Source organism: Ochotona curzoniae, unplaced genomic scaffold, assembly GCF_017591425.1.
Source record: "Ochotona curzoniae isolate NIBS_2020 unplaced genomic scaffold, NIBS_Ocur_1.0 contig_2210, whole genome shotgun sequence".
NCBI classification, from domain to species: domain Eukaryota; kingdom Metazoa; phylum Chordata; class Mammalia; order Lagomorpha; family Ochotonidae; genus Ochotona; species Ochotona curzoniae.
Genome location: NW_024465369.1, coordinates 38,515,481 through 38,540,997, shown reverse-complemented (window position 1 = coordinate 38,540,997; position 25,517 = coordinate 38,515,481). Strand labels below are relative to the sequence as shown.

At 40.9% G+C, this 25,517-nt stretch overlaps 1 protein-coding gene across 7 annotated transcripts in view; it reads right to left on the bottom strand.

Moving 5' to 3' along the window:
- The window catches only part of OSBPL6 (oxysterol binding protein like 6), a 92,583-nt gene that overhangs the window by 52,147 nt on the left and 14,919 nt on the right, over positions 1-25,517 (bottom strand). For 6 of the 7 annotated variants that reach the window (XM_040972110.1, XM_040972117.1, XM_040972113.1 and 3 more), the window contains exons 2-7: positions 16,325-16,417; positions 10,116-10,238; positions 7,767-7,820; positions 6,601-6,714; positions 6,317-6,487; positions 2,990-3,122 (exon numbers count right to left, since the gene is read on the bottom strand). In XM_040972110.1, coding sequence (XP_040828044.1) covers positions 2,990-3,122; positions 6,317-6,487; positions 6,601-6,714; positions 7,767-7,820; positions 10,116-10,238; positions 16,325-16,417 — 688 coding nt within the window. Of the gene's footprint in view, positions 1-2,989; positions 3,123-6,316; positions 6,488-6,600; positions 6,715-7,766; positions 7,821-10,115; positions 10,239-16,324; positions 16,418-24,780; positions 24,820-25,517 lie in introns of those variants that run through there. The other variant, XM_040972114.1, reaches the window with a different exon arrangement.

Here is a 25,517-nt window from a genome sequence, read left to right as displayed (position 1 = left end):
ACTCAAAAATGTTTTATTTCTTAGAGAAAAAGAGGGAGAAAGACCAAGCTCCTTTTTCTGGCTCCCTCCGTAAATGACCAGAACAGCCAGGGCTGGGTTGGGCTTGAAGCCAAGAGACAGGAGTTCAATCTAGTTCTCCCTGCTGGGTGTCAAGAACCCACTCATTTGAGCTATCACTGCTGCCTCCCACCATGCATTTAGGAGGAAGCTGCAGTCAAGAACTAGATCCGGAAACTGAACCCAGGTACTAGAATGGGGGAACACAGGCATCTTACTGAGCATCTTAATTACGAGGCTAAATGTTCTATTCTCTCTATCATACTAACCTGCCATTTTATTATTATTATTTTAAAAGATTTATTTATTTATTTGAATGGTAGGGTTACACAGAGAAGAAAAGACAGAAAGGCAGATCTTGCATCTGCTGGTTCACACCCCAGGTGGTCACAAGGTCAGGCTCCAGGAGCTTCTTCCAAGTCTCCCCATTGGATACAAAGGCCCAAGCACTTGGCTCATCTTCTGTTGCTTTCCTAGGTACCTCAGCAGAGAGACAGATTGCAAGTGAAGCAGCTGGGAAACAGATGTCAATTTGCAGGTAGAAGCTTAATCCCCTAAGCCTCAATGCCAGCCCCAACATTTAAGATTTATTTATTTTTTACTTGAAAGAATTACGGAGAGAGAGACACACACACACAGACATCTTCCATTTGCTGGTTCATTTCCCAAATGGCTGCAATAACCAGAGCTGAGCTGCTCTGAAGCTAGGATCCAGGAGCTTCTCCAAGGTGTCCCATGTGAGTGCAGGGCCCCAAGGCTTTGGACCATTCTCTGCTGCTTTCCTGGGCCATAAGTGGGAAATTAAGTTGAAGTGGAGCAGCCAAGACATTAACCCAGTGCCCATGTGGGACGTTAACACTGCAGGTGGGAAATTAGCGGGCTAAACCCCCTCACTGACGTGTCCCCCCCACACCCGACATGACATTTATCTTCATGGGGAAAAAGGTTCTCCAAGAGTCAAGTAATTGCTTGATATTCTTGAGATGATCTGTACTGATCTTAAGTCCAGATCTGTGAATGGTCAGCCTCTTCAAGTACAAATGAGACATGCCATAAGTATATACACTGCTACAACTTTTGAAAAGCAACTGATGAAATAACCCCCAAAATGTTATTGGTTTGGAAACACAGACAATTTTATTACTGGTATTAGGGACTCTCAGAAGTGACCAATATGGGTCAAAAAAGTGCCATAGAATTTTAGGAATTGGACAGCTGCTGAGGTCTGAAGTCACTAGAGCAGCTTTGGGTTGATGCAAAGGATTCAGGAATATAGGAAGGCGGAGAAGGGAAGAGAAGGCATCGTGTCTTGCAAAAAATTCGCCAAAGGCACTAAGATAGCAACATGTAAATGCTCACTGTTCATGAAACCACAAATACATTTCACTGGGTAGGCTATAAAGGAAGGCAATGTGGAAAGGGGATTTAGGGTCAAAAAGCTGACTATGCAGTTTGTTAAGTGCTGTGCTAAACATTGGGAGTATAAAGCCCCAGGACAATGGAGAACCATGGAAGGGATTTTTGCATAAACAGTATTTTAGGAGCTAATGGCCTTGGGGGAGCATTACGCAGTGGACAAAAATTTGACTTTTGGGTTAGTGGAATATGGGTTGGCTGGCATGCCAATAGCTCTGCCAGGGTGGCTGTATCATCTTAGGCAAATTCCTTAAACTCCATGCATTTCACTTCCCATGTCAGCTAAGTGAGAAGAGTAGCAATATTTTGGCTGAGGGCATTAGGATAATGTGTGCTGAGATCTTGCCAGAGTCTGCTCGCATCTCCAAGAGTAGGGGGTTCCTGCGAGCCTCTGCAAGGGAGGAAACTGAGTCAGAAGGCTGAGGGGCTGCTCATGGTGATCCTGAATCAGAAAAAGAGCATTGGAACTCTAAGAAAGGAGAGATAAGGAGGACAAGAAAAGGAGGGGAGGGGTGTTCTCAAAGACACAATAGAACTGTTTGGGCTTCATGAACAGGGACAGAAGGAGGGCTAAAGATGACCTTGAGGTGTCAAGGGTGGTTATGACAGCAGTACTGGTGGTAACAAGGATATGTAGGAGCTAGGCTCACTTTTGGGAGAGTTACATGCTGGGAGGGCAGTGTGACCAGATGTTCAGACACAGGCTCAGCAGTCAGCAGCCCAACTCCATTGTTAGAGTCATGAGAACTTGGACAATTGAGTGCACTTCTCTGTACATGTGCAAAATATGGCTGAGAGGAAGAAATTAATTACTGTATATAAAACACCTAGAATAGTGCTGGGGTACGGGAAAGACTCAACACCTACTTACTGTTACTGTTATCACACCTCCTATCCCCCCTATCACCACTATGACCGTCACCACCACTGCTGACCATATCATTACCACTGCCATCATACTCTCTACCACCACTAGCATCATTAAAACAGATCTCAGTTGAAATTACGAGAGGTGGACTTCGTGGCACCTTGAGTTGAGACAGTTGCATCCTACATCAGCGCTGTTTGGAGTTCCCATTATTGCCAGGAGACAGACGTTTGTTCCATGACCAAGACAGAGCAGCAGAGAAGGCAGTTATGGAGGGGACCTAGTGAGGAGGCAGGACGGAGTTTGGGAGGTGAGCAGAGGACTCTCCTGGGATGTAGTGTTGGCCGTGACTGCCCAAGGCTGGGGCTTGAGAAAGTCCAGAAAAACTGACAGAGATGAGGGAGGACCCATTGGGTAGAAGGCAGTCAAAGAGCAAAAACCACGCTCATTTATGTGAGGAGAACTGGCAGGGAATAGGCTGAACCAGGGGCCGGAGAAGAGTCTGAGGCACAAACATAGGAAAAGGAAAGTCATGGCATTCAAGGGGGTGGGGGGCTGAAACTAGGACCCCACATTCAGCTTCTCAGTTTTTGCTGTTTGTACTGTTTGGTTGGCTTTTCCTCGCAGCCCATGTGGGTGAGCACTGACCTTCCGCACACCTGTCCATTTCCTCTGAGTCTTGTAACCAGGCTGCCACTTTACTCTGGCCGGTTGTGCAGGTAGAAGGGAGGCTGTTGCTGCACGGAAGAGGTGACTGCCAGGGAAAACTGTTAGGCTGCATCTACGAAAAGCGAGAAGAACCAGAGAGGAACTGCATGGTGACATGAATCAAGAACAGGGCATTGAAATGATATCCTCCACCTTAAAAATGCAAGTCTCCAAAGACTGTAGAAAAATATTTGAGATGGAAATGTAACTAACTCGGTTTGCTCTTCAAAGTCGGAACATATGACTCAAACTATCACCTTGTACCCCTTAAAGATGTACAATTTAAGATGTTTAGAACAATGTAAAAAAAATACAAGTATCAATTGAATTTGTATTTGTTCTTGTTTTATTAACAGAATCATTTATGCTGGTGACACTATCTCTGATGGTTTTAACATTTCTTGTTTAAAAAAGATTTCTTTATTTTTATTGGAAAGTCAGACATACAGAGAGGAGGAGAGACAGAGAGGAAGATCTTCCATTCGTTGATTCACTCCTCAAATGACCAAAATGGCTGGAGCTGTGCCAACCCGAAGCCAAGAGCCTTGAGCTTCTTCTGGGTCTCCCATGTAGGTGCAGTGTCCCCTGGCTTTAGGCCATCCTTGACTGCTTTCCCAGGCCACAAGCAGGGAGCAGGATGGGAAGTGGGGCTGCCGGGATTAGAACCAGCACCTATATGGGATCCCAGCATGTGCAAGGTGAGACCTTGCCACTAGGCTACTCCACCAGGCCCTGTTTTTTCGTTTCTTATGTTTAGAATTTATATATATATATATATATATATATATATATATATAGCATTCTGCATATTTAATAATTTATAATTTCATTGTTGATTTCCTCATTCACTTGAGAGTTATTACTTAAGACAATAAAGGGCTTTGTTTTATTTTTAAAGACAAAAAAAAAAAAAAGGAAGAGCACAGTCCAAATACATAGGATCCCACTAGCTGAATGGGTTATTGGCTCAGTGAAGGCAAACTTCATGGACAACACTCATTAGGTTACGGTTTCCATCATTCAAGGAAGGGGACAAATTCCAAGACTGCTGTATTTCTCACTCAGAAATTTCTAATAGCTGCAATTTGTCAGCAAGCTGCATTTGATACAATCAATGTGTTTATGGCTTCTCACTCATGAGTGTGGGTCTTTTGTTCCAAAAAAGTCACCCTCAGGATAAGCCCAAGGACCTGCCAGCCACAAGGGACTGCTAAATACGTGACCATCAGCAGGCAGTGCTGTGATGATTTGAACGCACACTGAAACCGACAACGTGTGAAGAGGTCTGTTTCACTAAGTTATTATTTACAGCCGACAGGCCTTCTTCCATTAAGGGAATTTTATGTGAAATACCATAAATGTGTGTGAAGTGTGTAACTACTAAGTTGAGTGCAGTGAACAGTCAGTTGGAAAAGGCAGACATTTTATACTGAAGAAGCTGAAATAACTTTGCAATGCCATACTTGACTTTAATATTCAATGGCAGCTGTGTCTCTTCTAAGTCATTACGAAGTGAATGATGCACATACTTCGCAAGCTGGGACTCAGTTATTACTCACATTGGGTCACAAACCAATTAACATCCAAGGGTTTCATAATGTGCTATTTAGAATGCAAGCAAAGTCACAAAAAGCTCATTTCACTCTTTATTGCACTTTGATAAACTTAATGGAAATCTTTCAGCAAGTTAGATTATGGAGGTATATCATTAGTAAATGGAACAATGGCTCTTTTTGTGAAAGCCAGAGGTGGCCAGCTGTCATTCCAAACCAGGTAGTGGGGAGGATTTGGTTTCATTCCTCCATTCTCATATATCACCTAAGTTATTTAATAAATAACACAAGGGATGGAGTTTTATTATTTTTTTCAATAGTGTGTGCCAACAGAACTGAAATAACTACAAAATTAGAAACATACATAAAAAAAAAACCCACTTGGGATATAGTTCTTATTTAACTTGGGCTAACTCTGGGGTTCATTCTATTATGTGGCGAGAGTCTCAGAGGAAGCTGGGATCGTTTTGGAGGTCTCTGCGCTTCCAACCATCCTAAGCCCCTGACTTCCTGGTTTGTTCTTTTCTATTTCACAAGTAGCTGGCTTTGGGTTACTCAACACTATTCCTAGGAGAAAATTAATTAAATAGTCCTTGGCAGGGCTATAAACAAAATGAAATCATGTAAGGTCTGAGAAGCACGTGAAATAAAATCAATGGGATTTAACAAAAAAAAGTGTTTAATTTCTGCTAAAATAACAAAAACTGAACAAAGTAATGCTTCATTTAATCTAATTTGTTTCATCTTTTTTATGAGGCTAGGAGGATTTCCAATGCTTTGCAAAGAAAGCCAGGATTGACACACTGCCCACATTCAGTTTAAACACATACAGAACAGTAGAGACATCTGTGGAATGTTTGTGAACTCGACCTTTGTGACAGCAGCTTCTTCACGGTTGGTCGTGTCCCAAATTTCAGGTGCCAAGATTGGAGCTGGAGCATCTCTGGGCAGAGCCATGTGGCTCTATTTCAGGGAACTTAATGACTGGATCAAAGGCAGAACCAGCTGCCTCCCAGTTCACTGTCTCAACCTTGATTTTTTTTCAGCAGATGACCCCTCCAGCTTTTCATTAATTTAAGAATCACTTTCTTATTAGAGTACAAGTAACAACTTTAACCCCGCCCCAGGCTGGTACTGATATTGGAAACAGACACGCAGGTTCAGATCCTGGAATTTTTTGTCACTTCTGGATAAATTTTTCACAGCCTCTGAAGTTTGGCTCCATGCTAACCAGGAATGAGTTGATACTCAACAAGTGTCTGGACCCCTAAATAGGCTACTGCTTATATCACCGTCACATGTTCAAGTACAGTTACATTAATTGCATGGGTAAATTTACTAACCTCTCTCTAGGACCTACACATAATTACAGCTCAAGGCAAGAACATGAGTTTCAGTTTCAAAATTCTGGGACTTTTCTTGCTACCATCCAGGAAGGCATCTGACTTCTGGGTGCTGCTGCACTTTGTAGTATTGCTACAAAGTCACATGAATTAGGATGCAGTCTATTCATTAGAAAGGAAAAAAATAATTGCTCATTCTCTTGGCCAATCACATTTCTGTTCTCTACTTGATCAGTTTTGATACCAAGGTCACTGTTACTTCCCAAGTGTTATTCACAAACCAAACTTCTTTCCATGTCCTGCAAATGTGAGTCTTGAGTGTTGGCCTAATTTCCCCAGCATTTTCCATGCTGGTGACAGGACAGTCATACCTTCCCATCCACAACGGAAACGTTAGCCGCTGGAGAGGACTCAGCTGTGGAAGTGGATGGAAATATGTGAAAACTTGCATCTCGGGGTGACCTCACAATTTCATTCTGACGATACAACCGATGATGGCGCAGTTTGGAAACCCACGCATCAAACCAGTCCTGGGACTTCACCTAAGGCAAGGAGCAGCAAGAGAAATACTTGTCAAGCCTATTGCTGCTAGCATAGGCAAATAATTTCCCCCATTTCTGATAAGGGCAGAAAGTGTGTTGACGAGTGAATTCACCTTCAAATGATAGATGTGCTCCTCTGTGTCCAGGTCTATTCTTCGAGCTTTCTTTTTAATGGACATGACTGAGAGGCCGACATCAATGCTCCCATGCACCTTCCCTTTTTGAATCTAAAAACCAAAACATCAGTAAGCTGGCATGAAGCAAATAGGACTTGAAGCATTTCTATACTGAAATTTAGGTGGACCTAAGGTAATGTTCAGCTTATCTCTTTAATAAAGAGAAATGGGGTAATAAGGTTTTGAGCTGAAGGTTCTTTAGCCAAGGACAGATGAAGCTGCAATGACTTCACACTTCCAGTAAGCGAGACTATCCATCTTACGTTTTGGCATAACCTATCTTGCCACTTCGTAATTCTAGACTACTCGGTTCATATACCCCACCTTCTAAGGCATCTTAGTGGTTCCTAAAATAACTGTGGTCAATTTTTGACCTGCAGCAAATGACACCCCTGAATAATCAGCTGAAAGACAGCTGCTGGGGCAGCACTGGGCAGCTGGGACCAGACAGCATGGAGCAGTCAGCTCCTCCTACCGGGTGCTGCCTTGTGTCAAGGACATGGCTGATTTTACAGCACAGACAGGGACAATGGTGGAATATGAACTTTCTGTTATTTCCCCCTACATAACAATGGTAAAAAGAAGGGAATTTTCAGTTTGATATGTAATCAACCACTTTTATACTAAAAATTACCTAGGTGCTGTTTTAATAACTTGGGGTTCGCAAGACAAAAGGATGCATGCATGCAATAGAAATGAAGTTCAAAGACAGTTTTTGAAAGAACACTGACAAGAACAAAGACTGTTTACAAACTTAAAGAAAGCACATGAAGCGGTTTCTTAAGAGATGAAGGAATATCAAGCAGTGATTTCTCTCCAATGGAGAAAGGGCAGTTTTAGTAGTGTGCTACTTTTAGGTTTCCACTTCAGTTTTGAATAACACGTGTCAAAATGAGGAAATGGAGTCTTCATGCATAAGCTTGTGAGTGTTAGCATAAAGCACATCTCTCCAGAACTTGGCGGGTGGGCGCTTGTTAAACATTACAGGCACAGACATGCACAGAGCTGGTAACTAGGGCACAAGGCTTGTCCATTGACAGTGTTTACTCACTTCAAGCAGAATGCTAAATCAATCTGTCAAACATGTCCTGGGAGCTACTTACATCCAGTGGTGCCTTTGAATACTTTAACATTCCATTATCCAGGACAAAAAACCGCTGCAAGAATCAAACATCCCTAGTTACTGTCTGCATTTGGAATTATGTAAAACACACACACGTGTAGGTCTAAAGCTTCTGGGCATTGAACAACTAAGTCTGACAATTTCGATGTATGGCTTTGGTACAACGAGGGGATCAGAGCTTTAGCTTCATGACTAATAACCTACCCAGTGTTTTGCTGCTTTTATTTGTACACACAATCCAAGGAGGATGGAGTCTTTTCACCATGGTTTTTCTGAGCAGGCAGGAAACCTCAGGGCCTGCAACCAAGACCTTTGGAACAAACCACGTTGGGATTGTTTTAAAGTGAAAAATGAGAAGAACCTAGATTCACAGTGATTGGGGATCTCTTCTTCACAATTCTACAGGAGATTTTTCTTTACACTGAAGTTAAATTTGTAAATTTCACCCAGATTTCATTCCAGAAAATGCTCATGTTCCTTAAGAAGCCAATGGTCTCTATCTGTAAGTAATGAATTATCTGGAAAGATTAGCAGCCTTAACATACATTTTCACTCTTCATTTAGCAAAAATGCTTTTCATTATTACACAAAATTATTAGCTATTTCTGATAGACATTATAGTGTGCTTTTTTGGGGGGAAGAGGCAGTTTTGGTACTTCCCAAGATGCTGCAGGTGAAGTCTGAATGGATGCAGACATTTGTGCCATGCAAGCAGAAACTCTTTGTTGTTCTCTTTCCATGGTGATTCGTAAGAGAACAGATAGGTCCCAGGAGCCAATCATACAATGGATCTACCACCCTGCTCTTGCTCTGCAGATCCAAGGAGCACTTCATGTTGCTGGAAAATTAACTCATCGGGAGGTTCTTATAAGGAATTCTTGGCTCTTGCACTGAACTCACAGAAGGCTCCTATAACCCCTTTGTTTTGGGTTTTGGGGGCATAAGAAGTAAAGTGCTAGAACAAATCTCTACAGTAGAAAAAAACATGTTCACTCAATTGCCTGTAACTTGGACAATCAAAACGCCTGAATGACACTTGAAGAATGTCTTGAATGTCTACAGTTAGTGACTCATATAAAACTTTTTTGTTTAACCACTCTTTCCAATATTTCTACCTATCAAAGAATTTCAGCAAGAGAAACTTGTCAGATGTCACAAGGAAAGACATTAGCAAATGCACTGATTTAAAGTGGTAAGATCCAAAATCAAGGGCAATCCTAGGAAGCACATCAGTTAGCCAAATTATCAGAAAGCACAATAGTGGTGACACGCCTTACAGAAGGATAACAGCGTGGGTCCGGTGGAGACAGCTTCAGACCAGAGAGATGTCACAATGGTCAGAAAACCCTTTACCCTGTTTTTACTCCACCATTAGAGACAGGGGATTGGCACACTTGCTGTCTGCTTATTTTTATGTCTTACCTTTGAGTACATCCAATGCTTCCTCATGGAAGTTATTATACATAGTTTTGCTGCACTAAGTCAATAGGAAGCCACCCTGCCCTCAAGACAACAAATCCACCTGCTCTGAGATGAAATCCTTCAGCAAAGGGGATGAGTGGGCAAACTTTCTCTTCCAGAGAAGATATTCAAAAGTCTAACACCAAGTGTCTGCCATTGGGTTGTGTACCCAAGGTTTGCACTGAAAATGGAATACAATCTTCTTCTTAGCACTCAAAATTCCTGCTACTCAAGTCATTTTAATAATGTCATTACATTGTTTTCTCCATAATTAAAATTAGGAGATGAAAAAGGATGTTAGTTGAAAAGAAATGAATAAATTATAAACTTTAAATGGCAGCAGATAAACTTCTAGAATTAGCAGTTTTCCAAATTTACTTTGGTAGCAAGAATTTTAAGAATTTATTCTAAGGAACTAAATGGAAACAAATGTAGTAGGATGTTCATAACAATATCAAGACAGTAAAGAACTGGACAAGTCCTATATAACACATCCAGCAGTAGGAAATTCATTCAGTAATGGCGGAATATATAATATAAACCTACCAAATAAAACATATGCACATAATTAAATATTAGAATATTTAATGAGAACACATTCACATTCATTTAAGTGGAAAAAGCAGATTATAAAATTAGTTTAAAAATCACACATTAAATATGTAAAATGATTTTCCTTGCAGTGCATACATGTATACACGTATTGATCTTGGACTCAAGTTGGCATAATAGATTACAACCCATATGGTTAAAATAAAGACTTGAAATTCATTTTTTCACATATGGCCATCTTCTTAATGTCTCTCCAAATGACAACATATATAATAATATGAAGACAATTTGAACCTCAGTCTCATGAAACTGTTACCTTGTGCCAGCCTTTTAAAGGCCATTTTCTTTTCTTCAGCATAAAGCCTTCATGTTTGTCTGGTTTCTGGACATTGGTTTGGCCTATTTTCAGCCCTTCTATAATTTCCCAGCTGTCAGCTTCCTGAAAGAGAAGAAAAACAAATCACATATTTTTTTTGTGCTTGATGATACACTTAAAGGGGATTCTTCAGTAGCAGTTGTTTTTTGAAGCAACACTCAACCCGCCAGAAGTATGAACAACATTCTGGAGAGGATTCTAGCATCAAGCACAGCCACACACTGCCATGACATGAGTCTCCTAGGTAGGCAGTGAGGTATACGGACCCTCCCAGAGACTCCTTGGAGCCGCCCTGGCTATCTGCAGTGGAATGGAATTTTGATTTGAATGCCTGTACTCAGAATGTTTAAGATGTTTATTTCCAGACAGGTAACCTCTGGGCACAGAAGCACTTTAAAGTTTCCAAACAGTATTGTTTTGATGACAAATGTTCACTCAGTGTGCGGACTGGGCTTTCTGTGTAGAAATGGAATGGCTGCAGTTGGCTAAAATGGATTGTATCCTACTCTCAACAATGAAGAACAGTGCTGTGGTCACGTTTCCTCTTGGGCAGGCTGTGTGCCTCTCAAAGCGTGCATAAAATACCTCATTCATCAAATGCACACACCCATGCTCTCAAAGATGCACAAAGCCTTGGGAGCCTGTGGAAACTGCAGCAGGCTACAAAGTCAAACTTCTGGGCATTAGATTCTGCTTCAAGACTCCTTTATGGTAAAGACTCACCATGTCATGATATCCTGCTTTATCAGGCATGTTGTATTCATCTACAGGATTTACATTTTTTAAAGTGAGTTGTCATTGACTTTTAAAAATGTAAACCCTTGCTGGTCTAGAATGACATACCCAGCAAAGCTTTCCTTTGTCTTTCCTTATTTCCTAATAAGAATTTTTCCAGGAGTTAAACAGTAAAGTTAAAAGAATATGCCTCTTCCAAAAATGTCCTACAAATGATAGAACATCCCAGTAAAATAACAGAAGACTAAATCAATGAACAACCCATTGCTAAACTGACAAACCAAATTACCACCCATTCATATTAACCCTGCATATAAATGGCTTAAACTCATCAATCAAATGTCATAGATTAGTAGACTGGATTTAAAAACAAAGCCTATCTATTTGTTGCCTACAGGAGATGTGTCACACCAACAAAGATTAGCGGAAACTATATCTCATAGATTTTGGTCTGGAAGTAGAGATGCATATTGCATTGTATCCTCATATCTGAATCTGATATTACAGTTACTTTACATCCCTTTAAATGAAAAAACACAAAACAAAATCAACAACAGGAAGAAAAAAAGATATAAAAAACTCCAAGGTGTTATAAATTTCTATTTTATAATTGCTATTTTACAACTATTTTATATTCTATTTTATAACTGCTAACTATATTTTGACAATAGGATGCTGGAGTCTGCGCTATTGTCCATGACCACAAGGATGGACATATGACTATTTATGAAGAACTGTATTATAGTAATAATTAAGGGAACTTAGTGGCAAGAGGGAGAGGGGACTTTGGGAAGGGGTAAGATTCCCAGGACATATGGAACTGTATCATAAAATGATAATAATAAAAAAGAATACAAGAATGTTTCAAAATTTAAAAATTAAAAAAATAAGTTGTCAACATGTATTAACCAGAGGATTTCAACTAAGAAAATACCTAAGATCTGGTGGTATCTGGCCTCTTAGCCAGATGTTGGTTGCCCTGACATGGCTCAGAGGAAGAGGTGCCATAATCAGCTACAGGAAAGGAGCAGGTGGAGTATTTGCTATCCATTGTCTTTTCCATTCTCTTCTCCAGTCACCTCAGAAGCTGCTTATCCTACGGCCTACCCAAATTGATCTTAAGTCCAAGTATACATACATGGGGTGGAATTTTCACACTGAGTTGTATTTCCAGGAGATGTGCCTAAATCTGGCTTTACTCTAATATTTCTAGGACTTGTGGGTGCTCCTCAAGTTCTGAAAAGTCTTCTACAGCTGGCAAGAAGGTTTCTTCTCCCTAAGATCAACCTCATGATGCCACCCAGACCTAGAAAAAGCAATTCTACAACATGGATGATGGATTTTATGAAACACACCAACTGGTGATTCATTTGGCAATGTTGAGAATGCTTTAGGACCTGATGTGATAGTCCAGAGGCTAAATACTCACCTTGCATGTGTCAGGATCTTTTATGGGTACTAGTTCGTATTCTGGCTGCCCCACTCCCACCCAGCTCCATGACTGTAGCCTGAGAAAGCAAGTTGGGGATGGCCCAAAGCCTTGGGACCTTGCATCCATGTGGGAGACCTGTGAGAAACTCCTGGCTCCTGGCTTTGGATCAGCTTAGCTCTGGCTGTTGCGGTCACCTGGGGAGTGAACCAGCAGACAGAATATCTTTCTCTGTATCTCCTTCTCTTTACATATTTACCTTTCCAATAAAATTTATTAATTAATCAATTTTAAAAATGCTTTAAAGAATCTGTAACTACACAAGAAGAGCTTTTCTACTTGAAGATGATCCTATCAGAAACAGTGATTGACCTGGTCAAAACTGCTAAACAGAGTGATTTTTAAAAACTGTTTCCAGTGAAACATTCACAAGCTGTATACCACAGCATGTTCTTTTGGGGGCGGGGCGGTGACAATAGTGGGGATGTCATCATCTACAAGGTAGTAGCTCCCCAATTTCTTAACATCAAATTGCAACTGAATAAGTGAGCACTGCTTATAATAATGATAATAGCAGGAGAAAACAGTAGATTCATAAAAAGTCTAGTATCTTTGCCTTTTTACTTTTACCAGAAAAGTAGAGGATCATTCTGTTCCATAAAAGTGGTAGAATTACAGAGTGAACCAGTACATGGGCTCTCTCTATCCCTTTCCCTTTCCAATGACATACACAATTTTTAAAAAGCTACATTTTACTTATTTTTTTTAGAAAGTTCATCATGTTCAAGAACTTAAAAGAATAGCTCTCTCTCTATATATGAGAATAGCTCTCAGATATATTCTCTAGAACTCTCTTAGAGGGATGCCAGCTGTATTTATGATATTTCTATTTTGAGGATACCCATCCATGGATAGTAACCATGAAAAAAAAAGCCATCCTTATTTCTGGGATGATCTTCTTCAAAGGTTAGGGCCGAACTCGGGTTTATATTCTCTCTTTCTCTCTTCTGTGTGTGTGATGAATACCCTCTCTAACTTGTGAACATGTAAACACGGAATCATCAAGTACAAATGCTTTTCAAATAGACTTTTAAGTGAGCTCTGATAACTGCTTGTCCCTGTGGGACTAGGACTACCGATTTCTATTTCAGTGGCTTCTTTCTTCTTTAGAGTTTTAACTGTACCAGGGAAAAGGAAAGATGAAGTACAGAAAAGTAAAAAACTTAAAATACACTTCTCTGTTAAAATTTGGAATTCATAGTATTTCTTTCCTTCCTTACTCATTGGAAAGGCAGAAAGAGAGAGACACACACCAAGAGACAGAGAGCTTCCATCGACTGGATCACTGCCAGGATGCCTGCATTGGTTCTGATCAAGCTGAAGCCAAAGTCAGGAGTCAAAGAACTATGTCTAGGTATCCTACATGGATGGCAGGAACCCAATCATTTGAGCCATCACCACTGTCTTCTAGGAAGCTGGAGTCAGGAAGGCAGAGTAGAGAGAGTACCCAGGTGCAGTAAGAACATGTGGACTTTAACTGGCATCTTAACTGGCAGATCCAACATATACTTATAACGCCTGTTGCTTAAACATAAATATAGCAGAACCAAGCATAATTCCCTTTGGTCTGATACAATGTGGTAATGTCTAGCACAAGAATGGAAAATTCTAATAAAATTCTCACAATTAAATAAGCTGTCAAACTGGTAAAGCAAACAATGTTCTCCCTATTTCAATTTCAACACTGATGATAATGTTACCAAAAGGTATAAAGTGACCCAGCTAGCACAAGACAAAATCTTCCAAGTATGATTTTCTATTGATGAAATACTTGCTTCCATTCCTAGTAGGTGTATCATAAGAAAATTAAGTTAACTTTTTGGAAGACAAGCTTTATTTTTGAAGTTTCAATTGATATTTATTTTCTGCTTAACAATATACACTTTTTGTAGACTTACATATAACAGAAACAGAGTCCAAGTCCTAATGAGATTATGTCGCTGCATGACTGAAGTCAGATACACACACATATTTGGTGTTGCACAATTTTAAAAATACTTTTAACTTGATCACAGAAAATAAAAATGGAACATAATATAATAGTCCCAGTCATTTCACTTGGAAAAAAAAACAGACATTTCCTTTCTTCAGGGTATACTGTATGTTTTTGCATGTTTGTGTGTGTAGTGGCGATGAGGGTGTATGTAAAATGCTTTAATAGGTAAAAGCACAGAACAAAGCATTTGAAGAAATCAGGGCAAGCACAATATGTATTTCAAAGAAAGTTCTTCCACTATCAGGAAATTCATTTTTCCTTAGAATCATAGAGTTAGTGGGATGCTATAGTATCTGGAATCTGTACTAGCATTAAAAAAAAAAAAAAAGGATCTGTTAATTTTATAGCAAGATCCAAACAAGCAACAATGTAGAAAGGATGGATTTTGTTGGTGTCCCAAGTATATCTCTTTATCAAGCCAGTGGACCCAATCCCAGTTACTATGAGCTTACTTCTTTCCATAGGGAAATGGTTCTTGACCAAACTTGGGCCTTTGTATCTGGGAAATCATACTGTGGTTATTACTAAAAGGAGAATAATGTAATAACCCAATTCAATGAGCTAAAGGCTTTGGGAGGGAATGTGTGTTCTAATCATGTGCCCAGCAGGAGACAGAAGCAGGTGCTCAGCACGTGCTGGCTGCCTTTTCCATGGCCTACATTGATTTATTCTTTTTTTTGGCTAAAGCATAGGAGAGAAGTGATGTCTCAAAGCGATTGCCACTTACGTTTACCAAGCATACATTCTCTATTTGCTATTTACATGGAAATCAAACCACTTTTTACCTAACTTTGAATTATTTTTATAGTTTAGCACTCTCATTTTTCTTTCAGATTATTAGTCTATTTCTGTCTGCTAGGATACATTTTCATAATTTGTAATACTTTCAGACCATTCTATGTAAAAGTATCTATATTTTACAACAATAGGGTAGAAAAGTGTCCTTCTCTTGAAGAATTATGTTTAATATAAGAAAATTGAAATGGAAGGATTCATTATACACATTTAGAATTAACCATCATTGGAAGTAATCTGCTATTTTTATATCTGAATTCAAAATCTGCATGCATTCTACTTTCAGAGTTTTTTTTTTTAAGGGACACAGCCCAATGAAAATCCCAGGGGGAATAGGATGGCAGCTTCTCAACTCTTCTTTGCAATTTTTGCCTGTGAGGCATAAATGAACTTAGATAGTTTCCTTATCTGAGGAAGGGCAGGCTGAAGGGCACCCCAGCTCCCATGGAACAGAAAAGATATTAGTAATGAACGTGTGCCTGAGAAGGACTAGAATCTGGACTGTGGAATAGTCGTCTGTGTGAGCACTGTTTTATCTTAGAGATTGTGTAGAGCTGAAAAACACTAGCTGGAAGGTTGGACACGTCTAAGTTTGAATTTCTGTTCTGCTTTTACAAACTTTGGGAAAGTTACCAACTCTCAGTTTCTGCATTTTAAAAATGTAACAAATACCTTTCATGCATGGAACTTTTTGTAATCATATTAAATTGGGTAATGTTTTCCAGCACTTATCATAGTACCTGGCATCCAGTACGTGGGCAGTAATGGTAGCTATTACTATTAATTGTTATTACCAGATTTAGTGACTTTCCATTGGCATGACACTGAGATACTTGCTTATCTCTCCAAATGGGAATGACCACAGCTTTTCCTTCCTTCATCCTTTAAAATAAAGAGAGTTTGGGACCTTTGCATGGAACCCTGCAAATCTCAGAAACACATAATTTCATCTATTATCTCCTAACACAGGGCACAGAACTTCTTCGTACTCAAGGCAGAAAAAAAGTGGAAGAAACACCATACACCTGAAGTTACAGTTGCCTTAGTGCAGTCTAACATAAAAGGTTGGGACAGCTGACTGGTCCACAGAAGGCATGAGCATACTAGCAAAAGCAACCACAATGCATCACTGACCTTGGACAGGGGGACTGGTTCTGGTTCTAGCAGCTGCCGGCTTGCCGAAGGCTCAGTACCAGTGGAAGCAGTTCTTTCCAATATGTGGATGCTCTGAAAAGAAAAGGAGACACAGCCCAACGTATGATAGCCTGTTCCTCACATAGAAGGCCACAGAGATTAGAGTGCACAGCTCACGGCACAAACAGCAAGCTGTGTTCCAAGTGACAAGTTTCTCAGCAGCCATGTCAGTGCAGGGCTCTGTTCTCCCCTGTTCTGGTTCTGCTGTTGAACTGCTGCAATGCGGGCTTCAAGTCTGACAACACAGCACATCCTGAGAAATTTCATGATACACAAAAACAGACAGGGTATGCCTGAAATTCCTACGTCATGAGAATGATGTATCTACTTTAGCCTTGCAAAGCAACATTCTCTCACCTGTCCAAGAGAACAGCCAATATATAGAACGTTACGTCAGAAAGTCCACAGCCGTAATATCAATGAGTCTTTAAAGTTTTGCATTAAAACATGCCAAGAACTAATCAAACATAATTGATAGGTATCCTTTACAAAGTTCCTAAAGAGTATAAGGATAAAATATTCCTATGTTTCACCAGGAAAAGTACATGAACATGCAAGTCACGTGGAACACCTGCAAACATTTCCACCCTCTATTGTACTCAAAGAAAAAAAAAACAAAAAAAATTTTCTGTCAGACTAAAAACAAGATGAAAGTTGAGAGAGAAAATAGTATAAACTGGCTATGATCTTTTTAAGGAGAAATTCTACAATTATATAAAAAGTCCTCCGAAAAAGAAGAGCATGCCTCATTGATCAAGTAATACCATAGCTAAATGTCCAAGGAAAGAATTGGGTAAGTGGGTATGCAAAGATACTGGAACACAGACGCTTACTGAAGCATTATTTGAATTAAATATATCTGACACCTATAAAAATATTACATACTACTAAGGAAATGTCAAAACGACAAGTATGATGATGTTATACACATACACAATTAAGACTTACTCCAGAATATTAACGGCACAAAACAAAGGTGACAGAAAATTTAGAAACTTTCTTCTTAACAGTTTTCTGACAAAAATTTCTTTGTTTGCTTGTTTATTTTTTCTACTTACTTTGGGGGGCTCACACTGTAGCCCAGGTAAGCTGCTGCCTGTAGATCCTGGCATCCCATACTGTATCCCCAGTTTGAGTCTCAGATGCTTCCCTTCCTTTTTCAGATCCTTGCTAATGTGTCTGGGAAAGCAGTAAAAGAATCAAAATTTTTGAATGCCTGCCACTCATGTGGGAGAGGAGACCCAGATGTAGTTGCAGGCCCCTAACCTCTGCCTGGCCCGGCCATGGACATCGCAGTCTTCTGGGAAGTGAACCAGTAGATGGAAAATCTCTCTGTGACTCTCCCTTTCTCCCTCTCCCTCTATAACTCAACATTTCAAATCAATTGATCTTTTAAAAAGATTTTTTTTTGCAGCAAATAAGTACTATTTGTGTCTTTGGAAAAATTAAAAAAAAAAACACTTTATTTGAGAATTGTAAATCTAAAAGACATGTGAGAAATAACTCTATGCAATTAATTTTCAAATACAGGCTGAAAATGAAATGAGACATTGTACTGTGGGAATTAAAGTTTCACTGTTTGAACAGATAGGATTGGTATTTATTTATGGAGGTCTCTATTTTTGGTATCCCACTGGAAAAACATTAGATATTAATATTTGCGGTTTTTTCATGAAGAAAATTACATTTTTACATGAGCCAAATTTTTTAAAATCCTTTGTAGATTTTAAAACTTTTTTTTATTTATACTACTTTTAAAAACAAAAGAAGATATGATGCTAGATTAAAAAATCTTACCTGAATGCATTTTTAAAAGATTTATTTGTTTTATTTGAAAGTCAGAGTTACACAGAGAGGGGATTCTATCTGCTCCCGAAATGGCTGCTACGGCCCAAACTGGGCTCATCCAAAGCTGGGAGCTAACAGCTTCTTCCAGGTCTCCCCCATGGGTGCAGGGGCTAAAGGACTAGAGTCATCTTTTGTTGGTTTCCCAGGCCAATAGCAGGGAAACGGATCAGAAGTGTAGCAGCTGGGACGTGAACCGGTGAGATGAGATGAAAAGTGGCATAAGAACACCATAGAAGATGAACCTGATATGCCACTGCACCAGCCAGCCCCCTCCCTGGATGCACTGTTGTTTTTTTTTAAATGTGTGTATTCATGTATTTATTTGAAAAGCAGAGTAAAAAGTAGGGAGAGGAGGAAAAGAAGAAAAAGAGGAGGGAGAGAGAGAAAGGAGGCGAGGAGATATTTTCCTTTCATTGGTTCTCTTCTCAAATGGTTACAACAAGCCAGGCTGAGCCAGCCAGCTACAGAGCTACATATGGGTCTCCCATATGTGAGCAGTAGGGGCCAAAGCACTTAGGCCATTGTCTGTTGCTTTCCCTGGCACATTAGAAGGAAAACTGGATTTAAAGCCGTGCAGATGGGACTGGAACAGTCCTAAATGATATGCCAGTGTTGCAGGTGGGTATTTAACCTTCCACACCACAACACTAGCCCCTCAGTAGACTTTTCCAATCATATAAAGCCATAAGAAGAAAATAATCAACATGAGAGATTGGAGAATTATTCAAGAAGGAAAAACAAAAACAGGTATTTTGGGGGCCAAGTATAAAGTTGGGAAGGGATCAACCAGATAGTTACAGTGTCCAAGGACAGTTTAAAGCAGTAACTAGGACTGTTCTTCCCATTCCCAGATTTATGTGTCTTAGTACTATTTGTGTGGTGCTTTTCACGGGACAAGCAAAGGTCTGTGATGAGTGATGCCCCACGGGCATGTTCAGATTCGTGATAGATAGCACACAGCAACAGCCTGGGGCTTGCATGACTAGTTGGTGCATGTTGATCCAGTAGATAGGACTCTACATAAAACACATCAGATGAAAAAGAAATTTAAATTTACTGTAAGACCATCTGAAACCATCTGAAATCACTATAACATTTTCTGCTGTTAAAACAGAAATTGTACTACTTTTCTTTTCCCCCTGTATCTTTCCATGTTCTCTTGGATATTTCGGAATGACAAAAGTATCTAGTGGATTTAGAAACCCAAAGTCAAACAGAAACATTAAAAAGTAAAAGCCCAGGCTGCTCCCTCTCCCCTGCTCTCCCTCCTCCTCTGTTACTGCTGCAGCAGTGGCTCTCACAGGCGAGCCTAGTAAGCCTGGAAAACCCCAGGTCTTTCCAATTTGGGGGGAAGAAGAGGTGAAATGAAAACTATTTTCAAAATAATATCAAAATGTTATTTGCTTTTTTTAATGTCATTTTCTTTGGAGTTTTCCAGAAGCCACACCACATGTGATATGCTATATTAAACCTAGAAGCAGATGTGACAATCTAGCTGTCTTATAAGAGGCAGGGCATCACAGAAACTTACAAAAATGTAAAATGATACCATTAAACTCGCTTGAAGTATTTTTTTGTAAATACAGGATTTTAAAAAATATTAAAATACAATTTAGGTTAACATGTCATGGGTCTATTATTAATTTTTTAAAATAAACTTTGAAATATTAATCATATAGCTAAGTACTGTATATTTAAATATCTAAACTAGTCATGATTGATAAACATATACCACACAATCAAAACCTCTTAAAATATTTCAGTAATTTTTAAAACTTGAAACGGTATGATTTCTGAACATTTATTTTCATTTTATTTGAAGGATACAGAGAGAGACAGAGAAAAAGACAGAGATCTTGCAGTTACTGTTTCCTTCTCCAAATACCCATGACAGCCATTCTGGGACAAGCCAAAGTCAGGAGCCTGGAACTCACCATGGTCTCCCACTTGTGTAGCAGGGACCCAAGTAGCCGGGCCTCCACCTGCTAACTCCCAAGGTGAGTCCCAGCAGGAAGCTAGAATTGTAAGTGAATCCAGAACTCAAACCAGGCACTCAGAAATGGGACACAGACATCCCAAGGCACATCTTAGCTGCCGTGCCAGACACCTGCTCCAGAGCAGGAGGTTCGACAAACGCTGTCCTAAAAGAATGGCTGTTGAAGCTTGGTGTTGACTATCACAATGGAGAATTCTTACATGTGTATACTATTCTTATCATAGTGTTTCTTTTAAGAAAATTGAAAAGCATTTCTTAAAAGGAAACCCATTTCAAAATTTTATTTAATGCTAGTTCATCTAAATTACATAAACCTCCCATTGATAATAACTCCAAATCATCCTGACACAGTGTACAAGCCACTAAAAGGGAAGAAATAAATCCTTGTTTTATGTATTCCCCAGATAAATCTAAGCAAAATTTCCCTAACAACAATTCTATGAAGAGTAAACAATTGTAAAAATATTCTTTTAGATACACAAGGTGTTTTTCCTGAAAAAGAGAGAGAGAGAGAGAGAGAACCAAGGGCTATATAGTTGTCACTATCTTTCAGAGATTAGAGATATAAAATGGCTCCCCCACTTACAAATGAATTGCTGCATAATTTAAGGTACTGCTGTGGGAAAGAAAGGTCTTAAGATACAAACTTTTTGAAAAACAAGAATTAATACCATAGGCTGGAAAGCAGGGAGAGAGAAGGACAGGTTGAGATTGATTAATGGGAACTAAGTTATAGTTAGATCTCAACAGAAGTTCTGGTGGTAGAGTGTTGCACAGTAGGTTGACAACAGTAGTGTTAATTTACTGTCCTTTCTTATAAAAGGATAATGGATTTTGAATGTATTTATCATAAAGAAATGATCAATGCCCAAAGGCACAAATAATTTACCTGAACATTAAATAAAATGTCACATGTTATCCCATAAATACGAAGGTACTTCAAAAAGTTCATGAAAAAATAGAATAAAAAAAAAGTTAATCTCCTGCTATAGGCAACTGCTTAGGTTGCTTTGTACCTAGGCGAGTGTTACACTGCTGGGAGAAAAGCTGCCAATAGCTGGTGGGCATTCTGGGTCTGTTTAATGCCTAATCTGTGTTAACTATACCAGTGAGCACAGGTGTCAATTTTATTCTGTTTTGCTTGAGGATATGTGGGACTCACAGGGTAGTTTAGAAGTGGGAAACAGAGGGCATGTCTAGGTCAGGCCAAGGCATCCATCCTCATGAGAGACCTGGGCTGGGCTAAGTAGTATTGCCTGTGGCACACATGAAAGCTGGGACTGAAGGGCATGCCTGGCTGGCCTAGGTTGCAGTATCCACTTGCAAGTGTTAGGGTAGGGGGGCTGGCCATGACAGGCTGGGCTGTCACTGGAATGTGAGAGAACTGATTCTGGGGGCAGATGCTGTAGGGAACTGGTGGCTCATTTCTCTAGGACTGTAGCACCTGCCAGTTTGCAGGAGAGCTGGAGGTGGTGAGAGGATGAGCCAGGCAGGACAGTGGAACCCACCAATACTTGTGGGAGCCTGAAGCTGGGAGGGGGCTGGACTGGGACAGGCTGTAGCACCATCCACCAAATACAAAGGCCAGGACTGAGGTCAAACCATGCCAAACAGAGCTATTGCACTTGCTGCCATAGTGAGAGCTGGGGCTGGAAGAAGACCTACAAGAGGAATTTGGGGAACTCCCCTGCTAAGCCACAGCTCACACTAGAAAGCATGAGAGCCAACTGTAAAGGCAGGCCGGTTTGGGCCAGGCCATAGCACCCACTGGCATGCTTAAAAGCCAGGAAGAGGTGTGGGCTGCACCTAGAATTGGCTAGGTTTTAATGTCAGCTGGCAAGAACTGAGACTGGGGTGGCCATACCAGACTGGGTTGGAACACCTACTGGCACACGTAAGATCCACAGCTGGGTCTGGTAGCAGGATTTTAGGGACTCCTCTGCTAGGCTGCAGCTCCCATTGGTGAGCATGACGTTTTGGGCTGAGGCTGAATTGAGCTGGGCAAGACTGTAGCACCTGTAGGCATGTGTGTGGGCTGCTTCTGGAGATGGGTTAGATCTGGGTGTGAAATGGGTTGGGCTAGGCTACAGTACCTGTCAGTTCACAAGAGAACTGGATCTGGGGGTGGTCCAGGCTGGGCTAACCTGTAGTACCCACTGGTAACAGCTGGAATGGGTGTGGGACAGTCAGGCTAGATCAGTCCCTGCTGGTGAGTACAAGGACTGGAGACAGGCCATGTCGGGGTGGGCCAGAGCACCTGCTGACGTACATGAGATGTGAAGCTGGGAGTAGGCCTGGTAAGGGAACTTTAGGAACTTCCCCTCTAGGCCACAGTTTTCCTTAGTGAGCATGTGGGCAGGGGCTGGGCACTGGCTAGGCCTGGCCAGGCTGTACTGCAGTACCTGTTGGCATACATGTGAGTGGATCTAGAGGCAGGCCAGGCTCAGCCAATTTGCAGCACATGCTGGCACAAGCTAGAGATAGGACAGAGTGCAGGATAGGACAGGTTCACATGAAGGCCAGGGCTGGATGTGGGCTGAGCTGGGCTGGGATAGGTTAATGCACATGCTAGCAAGAGCTGGGACTAAGGGCAGGCCAGGTTGAGGTAGGCTCTAGCAGCTGCTGGCAAAAGCCAAGACTAGGGGTGGGCCAAGCCAGACTGGCCAGAGCTGAGCTGAGCTGAAGCCAGGAGTAAGGAGTCTCTTCCGGGTCTCCCATGTGGGTTTATTGGGTCCCAAGTGTTCATTTGGGCCATGCTCTACTGCTTTTTCAGGCCATACACAGGGAGATGGATGGAGAGTGGAACAGCTGGGATATGAACTGGCATCCACACGGGATCCTGACATGTGCAAGGTGAGGATTTAATCATTGAGCCACTGTCCTAGGCCTACTCCTTTTTAAAACAACTTTATAAAGAAAGATTTTTAAAAATCTGCTTTAATGCGTGAGAGTTACAGGGAGAAAGGAACAAAGAGAGACCTATTTGCTGATTCAGTCCTGAAATGTCTGCAACAGCCAGAGCTGAGCCAGGAGCTACCTCCCGATTTCACACGTGAGTGCAGGGGCCCAAGGACTTGAGCCATCCTGTATTGATTCCCCAGGCCGTCAGCAAGGAGGTGGACTAGAAGTGGAGCAGCTGGAATGAGACAGAAATGGGATGCCAGCACTGCAGCAGAGGATTAGCAGGCATCTCACCCATCCCTAATACTTAATATTATAATTGCAACTAGCTTCAAAAAACAAGCAATTTCATTTAACCTCCAGTATGATCACAAAGGAGCCACTCTTATATAAACTTGTCAGTTTTCTGTTTTCATATTATTAGAACCTATTATTTTTAATCTAATAATAAAAAAAATTAACTCACTACTCATTATCCTCGGATTCATACTTTTAAAAAGTGTATCTCTGAAGTCAGATAATAACACACTCATCTGCTCATTACTTTAAGTGAAATATCTAAGTAGTTAAATGTTATATTTTTAATATCAGCTGGTATAAGGATGACAATTTAAACTTATCACACCCACTTGTGGAGTCTACCTAGCCTGGGGGATCTTTAAACCAGGAACCAGTTCAAGTTCACCTTGGTATCCCATCTCCTACCCCCAACACACCGTATCTAGCATAACACCTGCATATTGCTGCTAATCAAAAATCTCTGGAACTTCTCGCTGCTTTCTGATTAATTAATACGGAGTCATGCAAGTGATTAATTCATTGTAAGGTATGCAAGAATCATCTAGCTTTCATTTGGAATTCTAAAAATCCCAGCTCCAAGAGGATAAAACTCTGGAAACTTAAAATAATTTAACATCTAAAACAACAGCAGGGCCCAGCGCGGTGGCACAGTGGTTAAGGTCCTCGCCTTGAACATCCGGGATCCCATATGGGCGCCGGTTCTATCCCGGCAGCCCTGCTTCCCTTCCAGCTCCCTATTTGTGGCCCGGGAAAGCAGTCAAGGACGGCCCAAAGCTTTGGGACCCTGCACCCGTGCGGGAGACCCAGAAGAGGCTCCTGGCTTCGGATCGGCATAGCATCGGCCATTGCGCTCACTTGGGGAGTGAATCATCGGACGGAAGATCTTCCTCTCTGTCTCTCCTCTCTGTATATCCGCCTTTCCAATAAAAATAAAATAAATCTTAAAAAAAAAAGCAACAAAAAAAAGTTAGTCTCATACTCACAGAATTATCACACAGCAGGCTTAAAGCTATGATTGGTCAAGGGAAGTACATCCAATTTAATTTCAGTGCATTCTCCGTTATAAAAACTAGTTCTCAAAAAGTTCTTGAGGACCATAGTTTGTGCCATAATTTTTTGCAGTTCCTTCACAGGGTAGCTATTATCATATTCTTTCACAGTGATGAGGAAGCATGCCACTATTTTCAAGGCGTAACACACTTTACATAAGCAAATTACATAAACAGTTACACAAGCCCATTAATTATTCTTTTAAAGTCAAAATTTTCCTTCAATCCTTAGTTCTCAACTTAATTACCAGGTCCAGTTTTTGAAGAAACTTGGAGCACGCAGAGAAGACAAAAGAGGAAGCTCTTGCCTTCATCTCCCTGCTCAGAGTGAGCTGGTGCATATTTAGCTTAAAAACTGGAATCTAGAGCACTTATGCACTCCAGCTCCTTATTTTGGTAAAAATGTTTCTGAAGTCAGCAGCCACTGATTTTTATTTTAAGATTTATTCGTTTTTATTGGAAAGTCAGATACATAGAGAGGAAGATCCTCCATTCACTGGTTCACTTCCCAAGTGGCCACAATGGCTGGAGTCGTGGCAATCTGAAGCCAGGAGCCAGGAGCTTCTTCTGGGTCTTCCATGCAGGTGCAGGGTCCCAAGGCTTTTAGGCTGCCCTCAACTGTACTTTCTGGCCACAAGAGGGAGCTGGGAGGGAAGCGGGACCACTGGGATTAGATCCAGCACTCACACTGGATCCCAGCGCGGGCAAGGTGAGGACTCCAGCCACTAGGCTACAGCGCCAGTGCCAGCATCTACTGATCTTGATACCTCCTGGCCAGCAAGTGGAAATCTGCCAACATGACTAAAGCCTAGTGTACTGAGTATCAAAGAGGTGAGTAAACAGACAATGAGATCATGCACAACAGCCAGACAGCTCGGTCAAGAGGAACCTGATCCCAGGGGTCCAGAAGACCTGCTGCACACTCTTGTCACTGCCTCACATTAATTTAATTCCCAAGGTATAAAGGCATCACAGGAAATACCACAGCCTATGACAAATTTCTCCACAGGCTCACTTTTCATAAACCTTAAAGACAAAA